This window comes from Podarcis pityusensis, assembly GCF_964106645.2.
Source record: "Podarcis pityusensis genome assembly, chromosome: 5".
In the NCBI taxonomy this organism is placed as follows: domain Eukaryota; kingdom Metazoa; phylum Chordata; class Lepidosauria; order Squamata; family Lacertidae; genus Podarcis; species Podarcis pityusensis.
This window is the reverse complement of record NC_138032.1, coordinates 96051592-96072340: the sequence shown is the minus strand read 5'-3', so window position 1 is coordinate 96072340 and position 20749 is coordinate 96051592. Positions and strand designations below refer to the sequence as shown.

Sequence of the window (20749 nt, the reverse complement as noted above, 5' to 3'; positions counted from 1 at the left end):
TTTCCATGAAGCCTGTATCAAAACATAATAAATCCTCTTCCTAATGAGTAAGGAAGCCAGGCAGGGCAACCCAAGTGGAATTGTGGAACCACATCTGCATACAAAGCCCTGCTACTTGCCCGTTGGTTTTGCTGCATTGGCTCCATGCTGGCACACCTATGGTGTCCGCATTCGGCTCTTCTCTAGGGAATGGGAATGGGCTGGCTTACAACCCCAACAGATCTGTGGCCAGCTTTGCTCCGCCCCTGGCAGTAGCATTTGCTGTGCTTCAGCAGCAGACCGTTAAGGTGGCAGAGGCCTACAGACACGAATGTCCACTGAATCCTAACCCACTTGACCATCAAGGGTCATTGAGTTAGCATGGCAGCTTCTCTGTGTGTATATAACTGCATTTATTTATTTATTTATTTATTTCCCACTTGCGTCTCCTTTCCCTTTGTTTTGTCATCTCCCTACTGACATTTAGTTAAGGTCAGGAATCTTTCCTTATGTTTGGTTACTCTGTAAAGTCCCATGTTACTTGGCTGGTTCTAGAGAAAGAAAATAAAAACACTGGCTGCGTGACTTCTGCAGATAAATAGCTAAACACACACACACACACACACACACAGCCTTCAAGGTACATTTTAGAAAACCTGAGGAGCTTGTTATCTAAAATGTAAGCCATGGTTTTCAAGGAAGTGTTCCCACAACGCTCTTTTTCAAGTAGCCAAATGAAGATATCATTTCTCATTAGATTTGCATTACGGGAATGACTTTATTGCACTCTTGTTAGTGGAAATTATAATGTGAGAGGTAACCTAATATTGTAAATCATTTTATTTTTCCCTGCATAAAATGATGTTTGTCATGCACTCCCCCCCCCCAATTTTTCTTTTTTCTAATCAGAATTGTGGGTTTTTCTCCTCTGTTTTCAGACATTGATGAGTGTGAAAATGACTTCTACAATGGAGGCTGCGTACACGAATGCATCAACATTCCTGGCAACTACAGATGCACGTGTTATGATGGGTTCATGTTGGCTCATGATGGACACAACTGCCTTGGTGAGTTACTGTGAAAGCAAAATTGCTTGGTCAGCGCCTCACCTGCTCAGCGGGATTCAGTATACGGACAAAGCCAGCAATGATGTAGCTATAAGGCTGGGAAAGAGATCAAGATAATTTAATGGCTGACCTTCAGCTGAGACCCATTTACTGCATACTGAAGCATCTTCCTTATGTCATTCTGCTTGCAAGGTACTTTCAAGCACAGAGGAGGTGACTTGCTTTATATGAATGGTATTTATTAAAACAGAATACTGTTGTTGTTTAGTCGTTTAGTCGTGTCCGACTCTTCGTTACCCCATGGACCAGAGCACGCCAGGCACTCCTGTCTTCCACTGCCTCCCGCAGTTTGGTCAGGCTCATGTTTGTAGCGTCGAGAACACTGTCCAACTATCTCGTCCTCTGTCGTCCCCTTCTCCTTGTGCCCTCCATCTTTCCCAACATCAGGGTCTTTTCCAGGGAGTCTTCTCTTCTCATGAGGTGGCCAAAGTACTGGAGCCTCAGCTTCAGGATCTGTCCTTCCAGTGATCACTCAGGGCTGATTTCCTTCAGAATGGATACATTTGCAACTACTTCTGTTAGGCATGCCTGCTGTCTATCTTCTGTGGTACCTGCTTGTGTACAGTCCTGCAGCTCATCGCTCCACTTAAAAGTCATGCAAATGTTCTAGCAATCACCAACCTTGGTTGTGCAATTGTAGGGTAATATATGTAAAGGACAGCTATCTAGTTCTAGCTGGAAATTGCCCTCCTCTTTCCCTGACTGCTAGATATTTTCTGTAATGATACCTTCAATTACCAAAAGGTTTTGGGTTTTAAAACAGGATGGCGCAGAACATTGGCTTGGATCCAAAAATATTCCTGTGCAACTGGTAGGTGCTTCCATTTTTCTGAGGGTGTGTATCTCTCACTGATTCCTTCCCACTCTGTTGCCAAAGGTTCCTCAAGATGTCAATCTGCACTCAGTGTGACTGGAGGCAAAGAAGGGATTTCTGGAGTAGATTTTGTATAATTCTTTCAGTTTTGCATTATTTGCTTTGTTTACATTTTTAAGCAAATATTTGTTTAGAGGAACTGCAGAACCCATCCATGTCCAACTTATGATGGGAGCTTTTAAATTTCATTTATCACAGAAGCAAGTACAACTATTAAGCAAGTAGAACTGTTCTTTTAAAAAGTGTTGGAGTTTATGTCCTTTCCCTGAAACATATAGAATTGTAAGGGAAAAGGGGGGAAAGGTGGTTCAGCAACCTTCAGTATTATCAAGTTGCTGTTTATTTAAGAGAGAATAAAATCCTGTTCCTAGTCATTTTGCACGTGTTCAGTGATCTCAATCTTTGCAGGTTTTATCTACAATGATAAAAGTAAAGAGTGATTTTCTACATCTCCATTGAAATGTATGTATCTAATTATTAATGTTGTGAATGGATGCATATATAGTCTACAAAATGTTATCAGTGTCCTTAAAAACCACATAGATTGAAATATTAATGAACATGATTGAAAAGCTGATAAGCTCAATATTTTTTAATGTGGGTTTCAGTCAGATATATTAAATTTATTAGTCATGGTTAGAGACGTGTAAAAACCACTTCCTGGGCTCATCCAAACTTTTTTGGTTTCTTTCTCTTTGGTTTGCCTGTGGAGGAATCTCTATTTATCTTTGAAATGTTGCTGCCTAGAGACTGGAAACCTTAGTTGAACTATGAACAGTACCTGAGGTCTGTTGGAGAATATGCACAATCCCAAAAGAATGTGCATAATATGGCCTCTTGGAAATTATTGGAATTGAGCAGAGAATGTAGAAAATGTGGCTGAAATATTTACATGCTCCATAGCCTGTTGAAGAGTATGTATAGAAAACTGTACAAAATCCCCTCTTTATGGACAGATCATGTGCACATTTTCATGAGGCCTGATAAATATGCACAATGAATGGACATGCACATAAATCGCATAGCTTACATTACCTCCATATACATAGGCTGCAAGTGAAACTGATAACCTTCTCCACCCACTTTCACCAAGTTACCCCCTTTTTACCATAGAGGGAAACTGAAGAGGAATTTAAATCCTATTGTCAGTTTCATTAAAGGCTGGAGGAGCTTAGATTTCCTGGAGATCTTGGCCAACTGCTATTCAGTTTCATTGCTACTATTTACAGTCTTTCTCTGGGAGTTAGATATGAATTCGTTGCCTGCTGTCTCAAAACTGGAGGAAAAGCTTCAAAAAGGCTTCCCCTGTTTGTTAGGTTGGAAACCATCTCATGACAATGTGGGCAGAGAAGGGACTCTTGAGTCCATATGCAGCACATTGTGCTTAGACCTCCCAATTCTGTTCAGTTCTCCTTCATCTCGGTGCTGATTCTATCCTTCAAACACACTTTGACTTGAAATATCTGCCTGCTTTCTTGTGAAACCCAACGAAACAAAACAATACATACCAGAATGCATATATTCTAAACCCCTTTCTTTAAAAGTTCTGTACACTATGCCCCCAGGTGATTCAAGACTTCACTTATTATTTTATTTCCTTATTTCACAGATGTTACATCTCACACTACTAAATTGCAATCCCACTCTCACAATTTTATTTCCCATACATTAAAATCATCTTCTTCTTTTTTCTTCTTCTTTGGCGATCACTCGTAGCTGAGTAAGATTGTCTTCCGTAAACACGGTTTTAACAATGAGTCCGTAAGTGACTGTGAAGGCCTATTCTGGATCCACACATCCTTCCACAGTGGGGGCATTGGTTTCCGGGAGGGAGTTGATCCCGATGTGGATTTGCCAAGCGTGTCTTCCTCTTAGCACGTTTCTCCCTTGTGTCCTGAGTTCGAGTGTCTTCAAAGCCCATGACACCTTTGGTAAAGGCTGTTGTCCAACTGGAGCGCTCTCAGGCCAGTGTTTCCCAGTTGTCGGTGTTTATACTACATTTTGCCTTGAGACAGTCTTTAAACCTCTTTTGTTGACCACCAGCATTGCGCTTTCCATTTTTAAACTCGGAATAGAGTAGTTGCTTTGGAAGACGATCATCAGGCATCCGCACAACATGACCAGTCCAACGAAGTTGATGTTGAAGAATCATTGTGGTGATCTTTGCTTCTTCCAGTACACTGATATTAGTTCGCCTGTCTTCCCAAGTGATGTGTAAATTTTTTCAGAGACACCATTAAAATCATATGCACTCGAATGCCACCAGATGGTTATATTCCCTGGATCGCTCTCTCAGAGGCTTTCCTCCATGGAGCCCAGATTGTTTTTCTAAGGTTTCTTCTACCACCACCTGCTGATTTAGGTAGTAGCAGGACTGTCCTTCGTAGTATTACCCAGTTACCTTTATGCATAAGATTTGGAGTGAGACACATTGTACCTTACGATCCAGCTAGACCACAGATCATGAAACATAAAACATTCATTTAGTTTGTGAACATGACAACTGGAACTAGCAGTAATTGTAGAATTGTAAAGTTGTAGACTTGGAAGGGATTCTGAGGGTCATCTCGTTCAACCCCCTGCTATGCAGGAATCTCAACTAGATCATCCCTGACAGATGGCCATCCAACCTCTGCTTAAAAACCTCCAAGGAAGGAGAGTCCACAATCTCTCAAGGGAAACGCAGCATTATTCAGGCAGTTCCCTCCCTGCGGGAAGCGAAGTTACAGGGAAGCAGGCCAAGGGCCTTCTCAGTGGTGGCGCCCGCCCTATGGAACGCCCTCCCATCAAATGTCAAGGAAATAAACAATTATCTGACTTTTAGAAGACATCTGAAGGCAGCCCTGTATCAGGAGGTTTTTAATGTTAGATGTTTTATTATGCTTTTATGTTTGTTGGAAGCTGCCCAGAGTGTCTGGGGAAACCCAGTCAGATACGCGGCATATTATTATTATTATTATTATTATTATTAATTATTTATTTATTTTGTAAAGATATGGGTCTCCACATGCATGTGTTGGTGAGTCTCGGGTTTTGAAAAGATTGAAGAATGCTGTTTTAAACCATAGTTCATAAGAAATTTGAAATGCTTTCTCCATTTTAATAAGAGGAGTATGGGTTAGAGAAGATGAGATTGATGGGTCATCTACCCCCTCTTTCCTATTTAAATCTTTTTTCTTTGTACTCTAAATGAGCAAGCTTTCTTTCTGCCCTTTTTGGTTGAGATTCCTTGGCTACACATTTATATTGGAAGAGTTCCAAGTCTGTCCTTAGAGGAACTCAACTCATTTTCTATTTGACATTTTTATTGAGGAATTTCTGAAATATAACAAGAAACGACACAGTGGGGAATTTAAACTATGGTGAGATTCTCATCTGGTTAAATATAATTGCTTTTAGCATTGTAATCACTTGAAATTGCAGTAGTTCTTCGTGAAGATTATTATTTTAAGTTCAGTTCAGTGGACACAAGATTAATATTTAGCCTCATGAAACACGGGTTTCTTTAAGACTTCATTTGAAACCAGTGGTGAAATAAACTTTCTGTTCCTGGGCATGAGGGAAATACTTTGTTTTCTTACAAGCTAGTAGCATGTTTGTCCAGATGTTCTCTTTTGTTTGATTTTCTTTTTCATTGACTTATTGATTAATTGATTTTCCCTCCTTCCTCTCACACTTTGGGGAGTGTGTGTGTGTGTGTGTGTGTGTGTGTTTGCGTACGTACATGCTGACATTTCCCATCATTCCTTTCTACTGGTGAGGTCAAATATCAGCTGAGCATTGGGGACTCCAGTGCAAAATATGTTAAGCCTTCTTATTTTACACGTAAATGGAAAGACTTAAAAATGCCTTCATAAAATCAGCACGATCTGTTGAAGTAGAAAATAAACAATAGCTCTTCAATACTGGCTTCTCAGATTTATTTTCCGGGTGCAATCATTTGATGTAGGTTTAATTGATGTCCTTGGGCTTCACAAGCGAACATGTATAGGATTGGACTACATGGCTGCAGTCTTGTGCATATTTGTTAGAGAGAAAGCTCCATTGAGTAACCATGCATAGGACCAGGGTATTATTTCCAAATCGGCAGTTCCGATCAGTCCTTAATATGATTTTTTTTAATTCTCTGCTTATAAAGAGCAAGAGTATTCCGTTGTTGCATTGTTGTCACTGCAGTATAAGAATTGATTGATGCAAACGTTATCATTATTTATTCAGCACTATTGATGTGCATAGTGTGGTAGAGCATGAAAAAGGCCAAGGGTCTTAGTCTAAAACAGCCTTTTCCAACCTGACACCACCCATATATTTCGGACCACAACTGCCATCATTCTTGGCCATTGGCCATGCCAACTAGGGATGGTGGGAGTTCTGTTGAGAGCTGTAATGGAAGACATCTGAAGACTGCCAGGTTGGGGACTGCAGTAACATAACATTTGTGGGAGGTTTAGATTGCTAAGTATGCTAAAAACCATTGGTTTTAACAGGTAGGGTAGGATCTGCTGTCTTGTCAGAGCCTGAGGAATTGCAACAGCAGCACTATGACCATACAAATATAGGGTTAAACAAAAAAAAACCTAAGAAACTTTAGTATTCTTTTAGCAGCACATCAACTGCTGGTAACTTTGTCTTCATTATTGTAGTTTATGTGCACTTCACATCTGTACATGGGAAGGTTATTTGCTGTTTCAAAACCTTTCACAAAATAGGCTTTACCTGACTTCTGGCACTTTTAAAGTGAAGCATTGCAATAATTTCCAAAACATCAATTGAGAGAAGATTTACAGTTTTGTAGGAAATCATTTCATAAACTACCAGATGTGAAATGTCAACAAGTTGTAGCATTAATTGATTTAACATTGCATAATCACTGCTGTGATTAAAGAGAGCAAAGCTTTTTTTCTTCCATTTTGATTTTTTTTGCTTTGTTTTTCTTCTTTCTTCGGACAGCTGTGTGCAATGTGTGGGTTATAAGAACCCCAAATGAATGTTTCTGCTGCTGGTGTTTGTTTGTCTTTTTATTATCCAACAGCTCAACTTGGGTTTTCCCCCCTGTGTTAAAACACGGAATGTTGTTAACAAAAACCAAACAACTTTGGGAAAGATTTGTGTGTTGTATAAACATAAAATATTTGTAAGAGGAAATGAAAAAAAAGAGGCCTCTTGCTTAATTCTCCTTCTGTACAATACTTTGTTTCTGATGCATTAAACCTGATGGATGAGAATCCCACATTACAACCTAAGTGTGACTGACTAGACTCATGGTTGCCTCAGCTATGGTGTTTTTGAAAGCATGTTTAAATTTCAAAATATGGATGACAAACACACATAAACACTGCTGTGTGCATCCCTGGTCAATTCAGTGTGGTTGGGACTCCCAGGATAATGTTCGAGGAAGTTTGGAGATGTGCCCTTGTCACTGACATTTCACCCTTTGGCCGTGCTTCCCTGTTGATGATTTTATTACAGAAAATGTGCAGTGCATAAATGACCCTGGAGCGTTCCTGAAAGTCTGAAGTACCCAATCTCTAAGCAAGTTATTAGCAAATGACATTTCTAGATGTACGAGAGAATCCCAACAGTCATTAAACATCAGGTAGTGGTGGTGGGGTGGCTAGATAAGCTGTTTGCTGCGCATAAGAAGCACCAGAAGCCTCTAAATCAGAGCATGGGGGGGGGCCTGACCTGTGGCCCTCCAAGTGTGGCTGGAGTACAGCTCCCATCATCCTTGGTCATTGGTTGTGCCAGCAAGAACTGGAGTCTAACAAGATCTGGAGAGCCACCAGCTCCCCATCCCTGCTCTCTCTATTTGCTTAGATTAAAAATAAAGCCACAGGTTCACACCTCATCCCACTGTGTTAAAGGCTCCCATGCAGGCTGTGCCCCATTGCGAGAAAGATTCTCCAAATCAAGCCTTGCGAGTGTGTTTCTCTTCTCATTCTCCAGAGCCCTCCCAGCTGGAGGGTGACGTCTAGCAGCCCATGCTGCCATCTTATTTCCCAAACTCCCTTCCTTAGAGGTCTTCCAAGAGTAGACAGGGAGAAGCCAGGTGCGCCAGCTGGGCCTCAGGTGAGGCAAGACAATGTCAGCTGGTTGGTCTCCGATTATAAACAGGAATGGTTCCCCTGCTCCCCTCCTGTTTCAGTGACTTCAAAAATAGTAATCCTAATGGTGGCTTTATGAGATACCTTTTAATTAGATATTTCCTCAAGGCAGTCACTAAAACCTGTCACACCCTGTCATAACTAAGTAAAGGAATGAGAGGGAAGTAACCGAAACTGAGTTAAGCATTTTACCACCTACTCTAGAACCTGAAGTGACACAACTGATTTTTAGCAACTGAAGTCTAAGAAAAGCTGTGCATTCACTATTGTGTTTTAGCCTGTCACATCTTTATATATAGTTGAAGTAATAAGTTACCTTCTACCTTAAAGATCAGGTGTTCTCTCTCTCAGAAGCAGTTCTAGTCCTCAGAAGAAGGAAGGAAGGAAGGAAGGAAGGAAGGAAGGAAGGAAGAAAGAAAGAAAGAAAGAAAGAAAGAAAGAAAGAAAGAAAGAAAGTGTAGAGTATTTAGGAAGCAGGAGACTTTCAGTCACCTGCCAGGAGTGGTGTTGAAGGACTGAGCAAAATTGCTAGGGATATGTGGGCAAGCCATGGAGAACTTTAATGATATGAACATGATTTAGGCTTTACAACTTTTAAAAGTAATCTTTTAAACTTGGCACTTGCTCAGAAAACCATCAGAAGTTTTAGAGGTCATTTGGGGACAATCGGCCATTATTAACTACTTTAAGCCTGTAAACAAGTCCTTCTCCACTGTTTGATACCACATTGACTCATTTACTATTTTCCAAATATTATTACTCAGTTGAAACTAAAAGGAAATAAGTGGCTAATGTAAAATAAGGGCTTTGCCAGAAGTACTAGACCCAACACTGCAAGCAGTAGTTGTTCTAAAAGTCAAAATACTACCTTGCTGAAATAGAAGATAAATCTTGGGTTCCTTGCCTTGATCCAGATAGTGGCCAAACACAAATAAAAACAGGTTTCTGTTTATGTAGCCTTGGCTGGATGGGGAACTAGAAACCAAAACACCAACACATCTGGAGGGCACCAGTTTGGGGAAGCATGCTGCAGAGTAAGGGTGCAACTCAGAACATAAGCAGAGCCCTTCTGCATCAGGTGAAAGACCCATTTGTTCTCCAAAGGGGCGAACCACGTGCCTTTAGGAAGCCATCAAAGAGGACCCGAGTGCAATAAAGCTGACCCCTCTAGTTTCAACTTGATTAAGTTTTATTTAGATTTTTATTTTTATGATTGAGTTGTGGCAAACATTGTTATAAGAAGCTGGATGTAATTCAAGTGGATGCTAAGCAGACAGACTGAACAGCTTTTACAGTCTGCAAAATGGCAGGAACAAGGTTTTTCATTACTTAGGGCGGTGTCAATATCTGTAAAAAGATGCTTCCATTTATGTATTGATTTTTAAAGTGCTTCAGCAATACCTATGCCTTTTTAGCCAGTGCCTGAATGATCCAGAAAACAATTTGCTTCCTCAAATAGCCTCACTAAGTGAACTTAAATTGCCTAAATTTGAAAGGCTTGGGGTTAGGACTGTGAAAAGAGATGAGTACCCAATTACATTATTGTGACGATGACAGATAATTTCAGGCTAGTAAATTCAATGCACTTTACATTGGATAAGCAATTGGCTACTGCTTTTAACATACCATGGAACTTTGCTTTCCAAAGGTTATTCCAGGTTGTGTAAGTGAAATACATCGTGCTGAGAGCAGCTCATGGATGGTCAAATCCACCCCAAGTTTAAGCATTGTTTGACAAAAAGAAGACACTTAATTTAACACTTAATTTAAAGGCCACCCCAATGTAGTTAATCAAAATCTAGAGGTCAGCATTGGGTTTGAGATTTAATTGGTTTTTAAAATCATCTTAAAATAGGGAAAAATTAAATTATCAGTTTAGGCCTTCCTCCTGTGTTAGGATTGCTCATGCATAGCTATGCATTTGTACTACAAACCTGGGCTTCTTCAGTAAATGTGGCCCTTTGGGGGCTTAGGAGAGGAATGTGTTAGTGGACAACGGCTCTTCATGGTATCTTCTCCATCCTGCCATCCACTTCCTGCCAAACACAGAAGTCATGCAAATAGTTTTTTAATAGAAGAGCTGGTGTGGCTCTGGGAACATCATCTTCATGCCCAGCTTGTAAATACCAAGTTCTGTTCCATTTGCAGTGCTGAAAGCACAGTGAAGAACTAGGTGGGATTGTGGTCTAATCCAATAACACATTTTTAATCTGTGAGACAAGTCATTGCTATTTCCATTTTACAAATTGTAGCAGCACTGTAGTTCTGAGTTAAAGGTGGAAGATGTCTGCAAGAAAGGGAAGGCCCTGAATTTCAAAAGAATCATTACTTTATGTATTACTTGAAGATGCCTATCTATATGCCTTCAAAATTATCAGAGTCTTTAGGCCTCACCCACCCACCCTAGGTCTGCTTATCTTACAAAAGAATCTCTCAAACCTTCTGCTCAAGACCTGGTGAATTTTTGGTTCTCCAAGATCAGAAGATTAATTGGGGCTCCTCCCTAAGCAGCCATGTTTTGATCTGATTCTGCCTTTGTATTGAAGAAGAACAACAAAAAAGGCTGCATGATTTCCCAGTTGCCATGTAGTGTGAAACTGTTGTTTGACAAACCACAATGTTTTGCTTTATGACATGGAAGAGAAGGTCGGAGGCACTTGGGCACAGCACTTGTTCTCACTCACTTTATCAAACCAAGGTTGTTATATCTGAATTGGGCCAGGATGGTGATTTGCTGGATTCTGACTCTAGACATACTCTTTCTCCATGTTTGCTAACACCCCTTATCAAAATACCTTTCTTTAGATGTTGACGAATGTCTGGATAACAATGGTGGCTGCCAGCAGATCTGTGTCAATACTATGGGAAGCTATGAATGCCAGTGCAAAGAAGGCTTTTTCCTAAGTGATAACCAGCACACCTGTATTCACCGCTCCAATGGTAAGTTTCCAGTCAGTGATCCAGGCAACAATTCTGCCAGTCATAATTCAGCCATGGTTGTACACCATACTAAGTTCATTCTGTTGAGTCTTTAAATGTTTGGGATCTCTAGTGGCATTTCCCTTTTAAAAATATTGTTATGGACCTTTTCGCAATAGTGAGGTGTCCACATTTATATACACATGCAGGGCCTGTCTAGGATGACACCGTGTTAAGAGGTGGACAGGTCTGTTTTCCACAAGAAGGTATAGCAGAAATTGCCAGCCTCTTCGTATGATCTGATCAAGTTGCATTGTCATGAAAGTGAAGCTTTTTGCAATTAATTGCAGGAACCTAACTGAGAGAAAAGCATGCAAAATAGCATGTGGAGAACATATTGTCTGTGTGCTGTTAGTTTCTTACCCTAGATATATCATAACACCATGTTGATTTCTGACAATATATTGTGTTGATTTTATTTTACCACTCTTAAGAGAGAGTGGGATACTAGTTTATCATACCACCATGGAAACTGGAGGGGGGGGGGGGAAGGAATATGGTGTGCTTAGTGTGTTGCTAGAGTAGTTGTTTAGTTTCCTATCACAGGAGTTTCATGATGCCTTTAAGACAGATGAACTAGATACAATATGATTCCATGAATATTTCAAATGTCTTAGGGACCTTAGGCCGTACTCCACAGCCCTTCCCTGTTGAACCAGCCAGCTTCACATCTGGCCTATCTAATGTCCATTGAAACTGTATGCTTGGCATTGAATTTGGATTGTAAGTATGACATCCAAGAGGCCCTTTCCCTACATTCTAATAGGATGACTTCCTAGGGAGGGAAACTTGGCGGGGGTGGGGTGGGGGTTGACTGGTCAGTATGCAGAAAATTCTTAAGTTAATAGCATCTAGCATTTCAGAGCATCTTTGGTATGGAGTTTTCCATGCATCAGATGTGAGCGGCATCTGAACACACAGAAATACATGGGGAATCATGGTTCCATGGTGCAGTTCCCCACACATTTGAAGGCAGCATCTCCCTTTCATAATTTAGCTGTGTATTGTACCAAACATCAGTGAAATACCATGTAGAATGTGACACAGCTTCAGTTATCTTCAGGATTAAACTGAAGATAAATGCATGAAATTATTATGCTAGAACTGGTTTATGTTATATAGGAAAACTGGGTTTGTGGACCTAATGGATGCGGAAAACATAGAAACATTTGAATGTGGGAGGTCCAGGTAACTTTCTGCCTGCAGGCCTTTGAAAGGTACCAATTAGCAAATAGCAAAATGATGGCTATGAAATAATAAGGGCTGGTAAAACTGCATACAACTTGCATTCAGAGAAAATATATGCTGAGTGTAATAATAATTCAGAGCGAGGTCATGATTATGATAAAATGGGATGTTGATGATAAACACTATGACCGCTGTAAATTTCCACTGGACTTGCAAATAGTGTAATTGTACATCATAAAAACTGAATCAGAGTATTTTGTTGAGTGTACCCCTTATTATAGTTGCCAATCATCATACTGATTGACAACTTCCTGGTAAACAATCTCTCCAGTTTGTATTTTGGGCACTGTATATTTACCTAAATGACATACAATTATGCTGTGAATATTTGAAAACTATTATAAAGAGTGGATGAGATCTGTGCTTTGGACTTCTTACTCATCAAACTGAGGTTTTATTATTTTTTAATGACATTTTGAAAAACAGACAAAACTAGGTAAGTAGAAACATTGGTGACCAAAAGCCTAAGCCCTTATTTCTTGTCACCATTGCCAGCTGAATTGCCCTTCACTTGGCTCTGATGCCTCCCAAACCTTCTGCCATCTGCTCTAAGATTGCCTCCCTTCTCACCAGTGTCTCCACAGAGATTGGGATGCTGTTGAGGTTTGTGTGGAGGTGTTTCGTGGCCAAAGTCAGTCTCCTATTCCAGTGGCTGACTAGGCTATCAACAGAGCAGTCATCAGTACCTTTCAGTAGATCCCTTAGAGCTTTCTGGAACTTAGTTGAATCTCTTGATAATAACTGATCTGTCCCTACAGATAGACTGCAAAAATCTGGACCTTCTCTAGATAATGATTTATCCCTGGGAAAGATAAATCATTACATTCACCATATCCCTATCTGTCTCCAGGACAGTGCAAACCAAAAAAATAAATCCGTATGTCACGCCTGTATTTCCCAGAAAGAGCCCTACAATTTTTATGGCAGTCAGGAAGTCCTGAATAGCAACCAGTTAGGGAAGCTAGATAGGAAAAGAGCTGGTAGGGAAACAACTAGCTACTTTAATTGATTTCAAATCTCCAGGGTCTAATGAGCTGCACCTAAGGGTACTAAAGGAGCTTGCAGATATAATATCTGAGCCACTGTATATAACCTTTGATAATGCTTGGAGAACAGGTGAGGTCCCTGCAGACTGGAGGCGAGCAAATGTTGTCCCCATCTTCACAGATGTCTTCTAAAAGTGTGTAGTTCTTTATCTCCTTGACATCTGATGGGAGGGTGTTCCACTGGGAGGGCGCCACTGCCAAGAAAGTCCTCTGCCTGGTTCCCTGTAACTTCACTTCTCGGCAGGGCGGGGGTTAGGGGTATACTGGTCCAAGGCCGTTTCAGGCTTTAGAGGTCAGCACCAACACTTCGAATTGTGCTCAGAAACATACTCAGAAATGGGGGGGGGGGGAGAGACCCAGGTAACTACTGACTGGTCAGCTTGACGTCAATACCAGGAAAAGTCCTAGAGCAGATAATTAAAGGGTCAGTCTATGAGAACTTAGAAAAGGATGCTGTGATTACAAAGACCCAGCATTAGTTTCTCCAAAACAAGTCATGCTAGATGAGACTACTCTCATTTCGTTTTTCAGTAAAGTTACAATCTTAGTGGATCAGGGGAATGCTGTGGTTCTAGTGTATTTTGATTTCAGTAAGACTTTTGACAAAGTCCCTCATAATATTAACAGATTGGAACATGTGATTAATACATGTGAAAAGGATCTAGGGTTCTTAGTACAGTGGTACCTCAGGTTAAGTACTTAATTCGTTCCGGAGGTCCGTTCTTAACCTGAAACTGTTCTTAACCTGAAGCACCACTTTAGCTAATGGGGCCGCCGCGCCGCCGGAGCCCGATTTCTGTTCTTATCCTGAAGCAAAGTTCTTAACCTGAAGCACTATTACTGGGTTAGCGGAGTGTGTAACCTGAAGCGTATGTAACCTGAAGCGTATGTAACCTGAGGTACCACTGTATACCACAGATTTAACATGAGTCAACAGTGAGATGCAGCAGCAAAAAAGCTAATGCTATTTTTTGCATCAGCTGGAGTAGAGTGTCCTAATCAAGGGACGTAATAGTCTCACTCTATTCTGCCTTAGTTAGACAACACCTGGAGTCCTGTGTCCAGTTCTGAGCATCACATTTTAAGAAGGATATTGACAAACTGAAACATATGCGGATGATCAGGGGTCTGGAAATCATCCTTATGAGGAACGGTTGAGGAGAGTGGGGATGTTTAGCCTGGATAAGAGGAGTTTGAGAGGTGATGTGTTAGTGGTGGACTCTCCTTCCTTGTAGGTTTTAAAGCCATTTTTCATGCATGCTTTATTTGAGATTCCTGCTTTGCAGGGGGTTGGACTAGATCTCTACAGTTCTATAATTTTGTGATGTAGGTGTTTGCTCAAAGGAGCCTCCCCCAACCTGGATTGGATTATAACTCCTACCATCCCATGCCCCATCCTAGCTGGGGCTGGTGGGAATTGTAGTTACATCTGGAGGGCACCAGACTGGGGAAGATTGATTTAAAATATTTATATAGTGCCGTCCAATATAAACATTCATATAAACATTTAAAACCACAAAATATAACTAAAACAATGTGATTTCTAATCCATGGGTTGCACAAAGTCCTCCAAGAGTCAGTTTCTGGAATTTTAGTACTATGTCTGAGCTTATCTCAATATGCTTGGCTGGGGATGGTTTTTGGTACAGTACCAGAATATCTTCTATCTCTGGAATGTGGAGGATGGTACCTAATTTTATCTAACAGATTTGGGGTTATTTATTTATCATGAATTGTTCACATTTTTGTCCTGAATACTAGTAGAAAAATATCCAATAGAACAGGAAATAGTAGATTGGAGTCTTAATGAAAACCACTTGCTGAGTACTGTGATAAAATAATTATCACAATTTATTAAGGTGGACGATGAAGTATTCCTTCATGGCTCTTATAGCTTCCTTAATTTTGGTTGTCACCATACCAACATCCTTATGCCATTGGTTGGGCCTTTGAGCTGAGCTGCTATTGTTGTTGCTTTTGATAACTCCAAAGGATTTGGAGAGACTCGACCCTCTTGACTTGCCCTTTCAGCTTACTTGTTTTATGTCTCCTCATTTTCAAGGAACTTCTTTCCCCTGTTGAAGTTTCTACTTTTGAAGTCAAATTGTTATTGGCACAAATGAGGACTCAGAGCAGGTCTCCTTTGTTAATAAAAATTGATGTGGGGTTTTTTTAGACATGGAGTTTTTCAGCAAAGAGGAATAAATAAATGTAGAGCCCCAAGTGAATTAGGGCTAAAACACTTGGATATAGCAGACTGGTCTTCTAAACAACATGATAAACAGTTTCTGGATTTTTAAAAGTCGTTTTGACATTCTACTTCTACAGGATATTTGGCAATCTGAAGCCATAGTGCTTAATAGCTTGAGGTGCCACATTCTGGCAGCCCCTCTCTGTAGTAAGAGAGGGAGTCCCACTGAAGGCGTAGCATGTTTTATTTCAACAAATGTTAACGCAATTATAACACCTATGATTCCCTGTAAGTCTGCTAAATTTACTGTACTTACTGATCTGATGGTAGTCGGTGACTACATTCACACCACACTTTAAAGCACACCCAAATCACACACACCCCCAAGAATCCTGAGAACCATAGCTTGTTAAGGGTGTTGGGAATTGTGGGTCTGCGGTTTATAAACTACAGTTCCCAGAATTTGGGGAGGGGGCATGTAGTTTGGATGTGCTTTAAAGGTCTGGGATGTATGCAGAGAATGTTTGCATGCCACGTTATTCTAAAAAATCAATTGTAAACAATACTTGGACAATATTAGACCAAAAAAAAATTTGCAATCTTCATGTCCTGCTGCAGCCCTAATTTTTGCAGGAGGTTTCAATGCATGTATAGGAGTCAGTTTATATGCCCAAAACTACTGGATTTTGGAGTTTGATACTTAGGTCGATTGGAACATTTATTGGTTCTCCAAAGATTCCAAATGCAAACAAGTGGGGCTGCATTTAGCTAAATGTGGAGAGATTTGCAAATAGTAAAGGGTACTGCTGATGGAGATATAGAGCATGAGGAATATACTCCCCCTCCCAATATATATACATATACCAAATAATTATTTTTAAAAAAAAAACGGAATTAAGGGGTTTTCTCAGGACGGTTGAGAACACCTTTTCTGTAAGTGTGTGGGTGCAAAAATGGGGTCAAGGAGGGTCAGTTGGAGGGAGGGAGAAATGTCTCTACTTTCACCTGAGCAGTGTTGGAGGGCATGAAATGAAGGGTCCCTGCTAAAGAATAATAAAGCCATGGGAATAGATTTTATATCACCATCATTTTTGAAATTTATTGTTAGCTTGTGGGCTCCTCTACTGGTTGCATTTACGTATTACGTATTCAACAGCATCGTAACTGAGGCTCAGAATACGGTGGTAATGGGGCCCCATATTTAAAAGGGTTCTAAAACTGATCCAGCAAACTTAGCACCCAGACAGCTTGTTCTATGTAATTTGCAAGCATTGAGCAAAAAAGGCTTCATAATAAACTAAGTGACTGGTTGGAAGAGGCAGCCATTTTGCCAGATGAACCTGCCGTGTTTAGATAGATTCATCATGAATTATTCTCTGGTTGTAAACCATTTGATTGACAAATAAGCAATATTGGGGTTGCTTTGTGTGCAGCATAAAGGTAAGGGGACCCCTGGCCATTAGGTCCAGTCGTGGCCGACTCTGGGGTTGCGGCGCTCATCTCGCTTTATTGGCCGAGGGAGCCGGTGTACAGCTTCCGGGTCATGTGGCCAGCATGACTAAGCCGCTTCTGGCGAACCAGAGCAGCGCACGGAAACGCCGTTTACCTTCCCGCCGGAGCGGTACCTATTTATCTACTTGCACTTTGACGTGCATTCGAACTGCTAGGTTGGCAGCATACATTGACTTAGAGTTTTTGGTTGGGCTTTCCATACAAAACTTTGGAGGAAATTGCCCTCACCAACTATAGGCATCACTCCTTTTTCTAAGTAAAGGTTTATAGTGGTACCTTGGTTTACCAACTTAATCTGTTCTGGAAGTCCGTTCTTAAACCAAAACCGTTCTTAAACCAAGGCGTGCTTTCCCTAATGAGGCCTCCCGCCACTGGTGTCCTTCCACCGTTCAGATTACTTTCTTAGACTGAGGTAAAGTTTGCTAACAGGAACACTACTTCCGGTTTTGCGGGGTTCGTAAACCGAATTGTTCGTAAACAGAGCTGTTCTTAAACCGAGGTACCACTGTATATAATAATAGCTATCTGAAGGTAAAATGTACCATAGAAGGCTATCATACAGACTCTGTGCCTTGCACTAAAGGGGCTAAGCAGGGTTTCTTTGGGCTGCTGCCCTGTTCCATTTGTACAGTAATACCTCTACAAACGTCTGCCTTGTCTAGCGTCCATTCTGGCGAACGTCCACAGCAAACTTGGAAATACCGGAACAGGTTACTTCCGGGTTTGCCGCTCGTGCATGCGCAGAAGCGCAAACCGCTCCGTGCGCGTGCGCTGATGCAGCACTTTGCCCTGCATCCTCCGGAACAGATCCTGGCCGTAAAACGAGGTACGACTGTATATAAATGACATGGCTGAGTTTTTATCGTCTCCAATTAACCATGTCCCCAAGTTGGCTGCAAAAAGTATTTTTTTATCATTGGATGTGGATGATGCTGTACTTCTATCCCAGACAAAATTTGGTTTGAAAATATTGTGACGAAACCAAGGTACTTGTGTTTTCGAAACAATACAGACTTCCAAAATGGTATTTTGATGAACAACTCATCAGACATATGAGAGTTCTTAAATATTTGAGCATAGCTTTTCAATCCTGTACAAACGTGGTCAGCTGAACAAGATGTGGTAGATAAACCAATAATGAATATTAAAATTTAATGTGTATCTTTACATAATTTCATACCTGCTGTGCTCGAGGTTTCTAAAGCCAAACCTTTAGCTCAACTATTTTATGGAATTTTTTGGTTTGATGCCAGTTTAAGTCCACTGGAAGCTGTCCAGTCTAAATTCCTTAGACAAGTTTTCTCCATACCAAGATGTGTTATGAATGCTTCAATTGGAAGCTTGTTTTCCCTTCCTTTTCACACAAGTCTGGATCAGGACATTTAACTATTGGCTCTGGTTGAATATAACCCTTGCAGGCTTGCTTTCTTTAATTCTTGATTTGCACAAAAGAAGTTGAATGAAAGCCATTAATTTAAGGTTATGCTTTCTTGACTTTCCACCACAGCATTTACCTAGTTTAATCCTATACATAGTTTCCTGGGAATAAGCCCTATTGAATTCAGTTGTGCTTGTTTCTGATGGCATATGTTCGACCTTTCAGATCCATTGAGCTTTAACAAAAGGTGACATGCATCCTTTAGCTTTTAACTGGAATTGCAGAGAGACTTGCAAAGTGTCACCACTTAAAACAGCTAGCATGAAGCAGAGGCTCCCATCCAAAGAGAGAGATATCCAGCCTCTGCTTGGATTATTTTCCTGCTGTTACAAACAGCAGTCAAACTTGAAGGCCTCGTCTTTACTTCATTCACTTGTTGGCGCAAGGTACCATGATGTGGTAGCAGCCTGACGTAATTGCTGGTAATATGAAAAAAGTCCCAAATCTGTGCTCAACCCCATTCCTGCTCTTCTATACCCCTGCACGTAAGAATTAATGCTTTTCTTTTGGATCTCTAAGCTTTTGGGGGTGTTGCAGCTTCTCCTACAAAATGAAAATATCCATTTGTGTGTAACAGAGATTCAGAATCATAGAATTGTAGAGTGGGAAGGGACCCTGGGGGCATCTAGTCCAACCCCCTGCAACTCAGGAATCTCAACTAGATCATATATGACAGAGCAGTTACGGTAAATATAGGAAGGTACAAAAAATGTAAATCCAGAGGCTGTTCACTGTAATAACTTAAAAGTAGGGTTATTATTGGGAAATAAGATCACTTGGAATTTCAGGAAAAGAAGATTTTTCTTTTTTTAAAAAACCAAAACACCAAACCCTCGAAGTAGGTAGTCCCAGATGTTTAGAAATATCGTATTTTCCCCTTTATAATGGAGTGTGGTACGTATTAGCTTTTATGTTGGGATTTGGTACTTACCTGTTTGAGTTACAGAGTTCTAAGAATTGGGAGTCAATTTCCAAACTGTTTCCAGACGCTAGAAGGCAAATATCTAATCTTCATTGCCCCAAGTGTAATGTCTGAAATAACAAAAGAAGCTGTAATGGGGCCTTGGCACCAGCATCTCTTAATAAACTCCCAACTAAATATCCCTGCAAACTAATAGGAAGAAGACTGTCAGGATTGAGGAAAGGAAAATCAACCTACCAAGTGATATTTTTTCCATTTCTGAAAGGTTCATTGAAATCCTATAACACTATAGCTACGGAATAATATAGATGCTGGGGAGAATTTTGTTATTTTAAGGAGATTTTCGGTCCTTGATTTACTGATTTAAATTTACTGTGCCCAACCTACACATTGCGTGTACTTGTTCAAAATGATTCCTAAATTCAGAGGCTGAATTTTGAAAAAAATAGTTTGATACTTAGGAAGTTAGATTTAAAGATCATAGTCAAAAACTGAGCTGCCAGTGAGCCTGCCTTTTCATCTCCCTGGAAAAGCTTCGTGAAACACGTGTTCAATTGTTTCTGGAAAATACACATTGTAGGCACCTGTTGTACCTCAAAAACCCTGAAAACCCTGCCCCAAGATGGAGTGGGCTTCTGATATTTTAGGAATTGCAAGGAGCAACTTCACCGCAGAATGCAGGATAAGGGAGCTTGACATTTCCAGGGCAGTTCATGGGTGGAAGGATCCTTGGGCCTGATCCTTGATCCTTAAAAAGGTAAAGATAAAGGGACCCCTGACAGTTAAGTCCAGTCGCAGATGATTCTGGGGTTGCGGCGCTCATCTCGCTTTACTGGCCGAGGGAGCTGACGTTTGTCCGCAGACAGCTTCCAGGTCATGTGGCCAGGATGACTAAGCTGCTTCTGGCGAACCAGAGCAGCACACAGAAACGGTGTTTACCTTCCCGCCAGAGCGGTACCTGTTTATCTACTTGTACATTGATGTGCTTTCGAACTGCTAGGTTGGCAGGAGCTGGAACCGAGCAACGGGAGCTCACTCCGTCACGGGGATTCGAACCGCCGACCTTTCGATTGGCAAGCCCAAGAGGCTCGGTGGTTTAACCCACAGCACCACCCACGTCCCTTGATCCTTCACAGCACCACCCTGTTGAAGTTGGAAGGTGTACTGAAGCTCTGCACCCCAGCTGGATTAAGTAATTAGGGGGGCTGTAGGGGTCATGATGGCCTTATATAGCTGCCTTTATTTTGGTTATGCAGTCTGAGCAGCTAACAGCCCAAAGTAGTTGCTCTGCAGATGCCTGTCCTCTTACCTTGTGCCAGTCATCATCAT

General features: G+C 41.0%; 1 protein-coding gene across 6 annotated transcripts in view; it reads left to right on the top strand.

The window, feature by feature from the left end:
- SCUBE1 (signal peptide, CUB domain and EGF like domain containing 1) overlaps positions 1 to 20749 on the top strand; it is a 202310-nt gene that overhangs the window by 30207 nt on the left and 151354 nt on the right. For all 6 annotated transcript variants that reach the window (XM_081005449.1, XM_081005448.1, XM_081005447.1 and 3 more), the window contains 2 exons: positions 918 to 1046; positions 10890 to 11024. In XM_081005449.1, coding sequence (XP_080861575.1) covers positions 918 to 1046; positions 10890 to 11024 — 264 coding nt within the window. The remainder of the gene's footprint in view (positions 1 to 917; positions 1047 to 10889; positions 11025 to 20749) is intronic.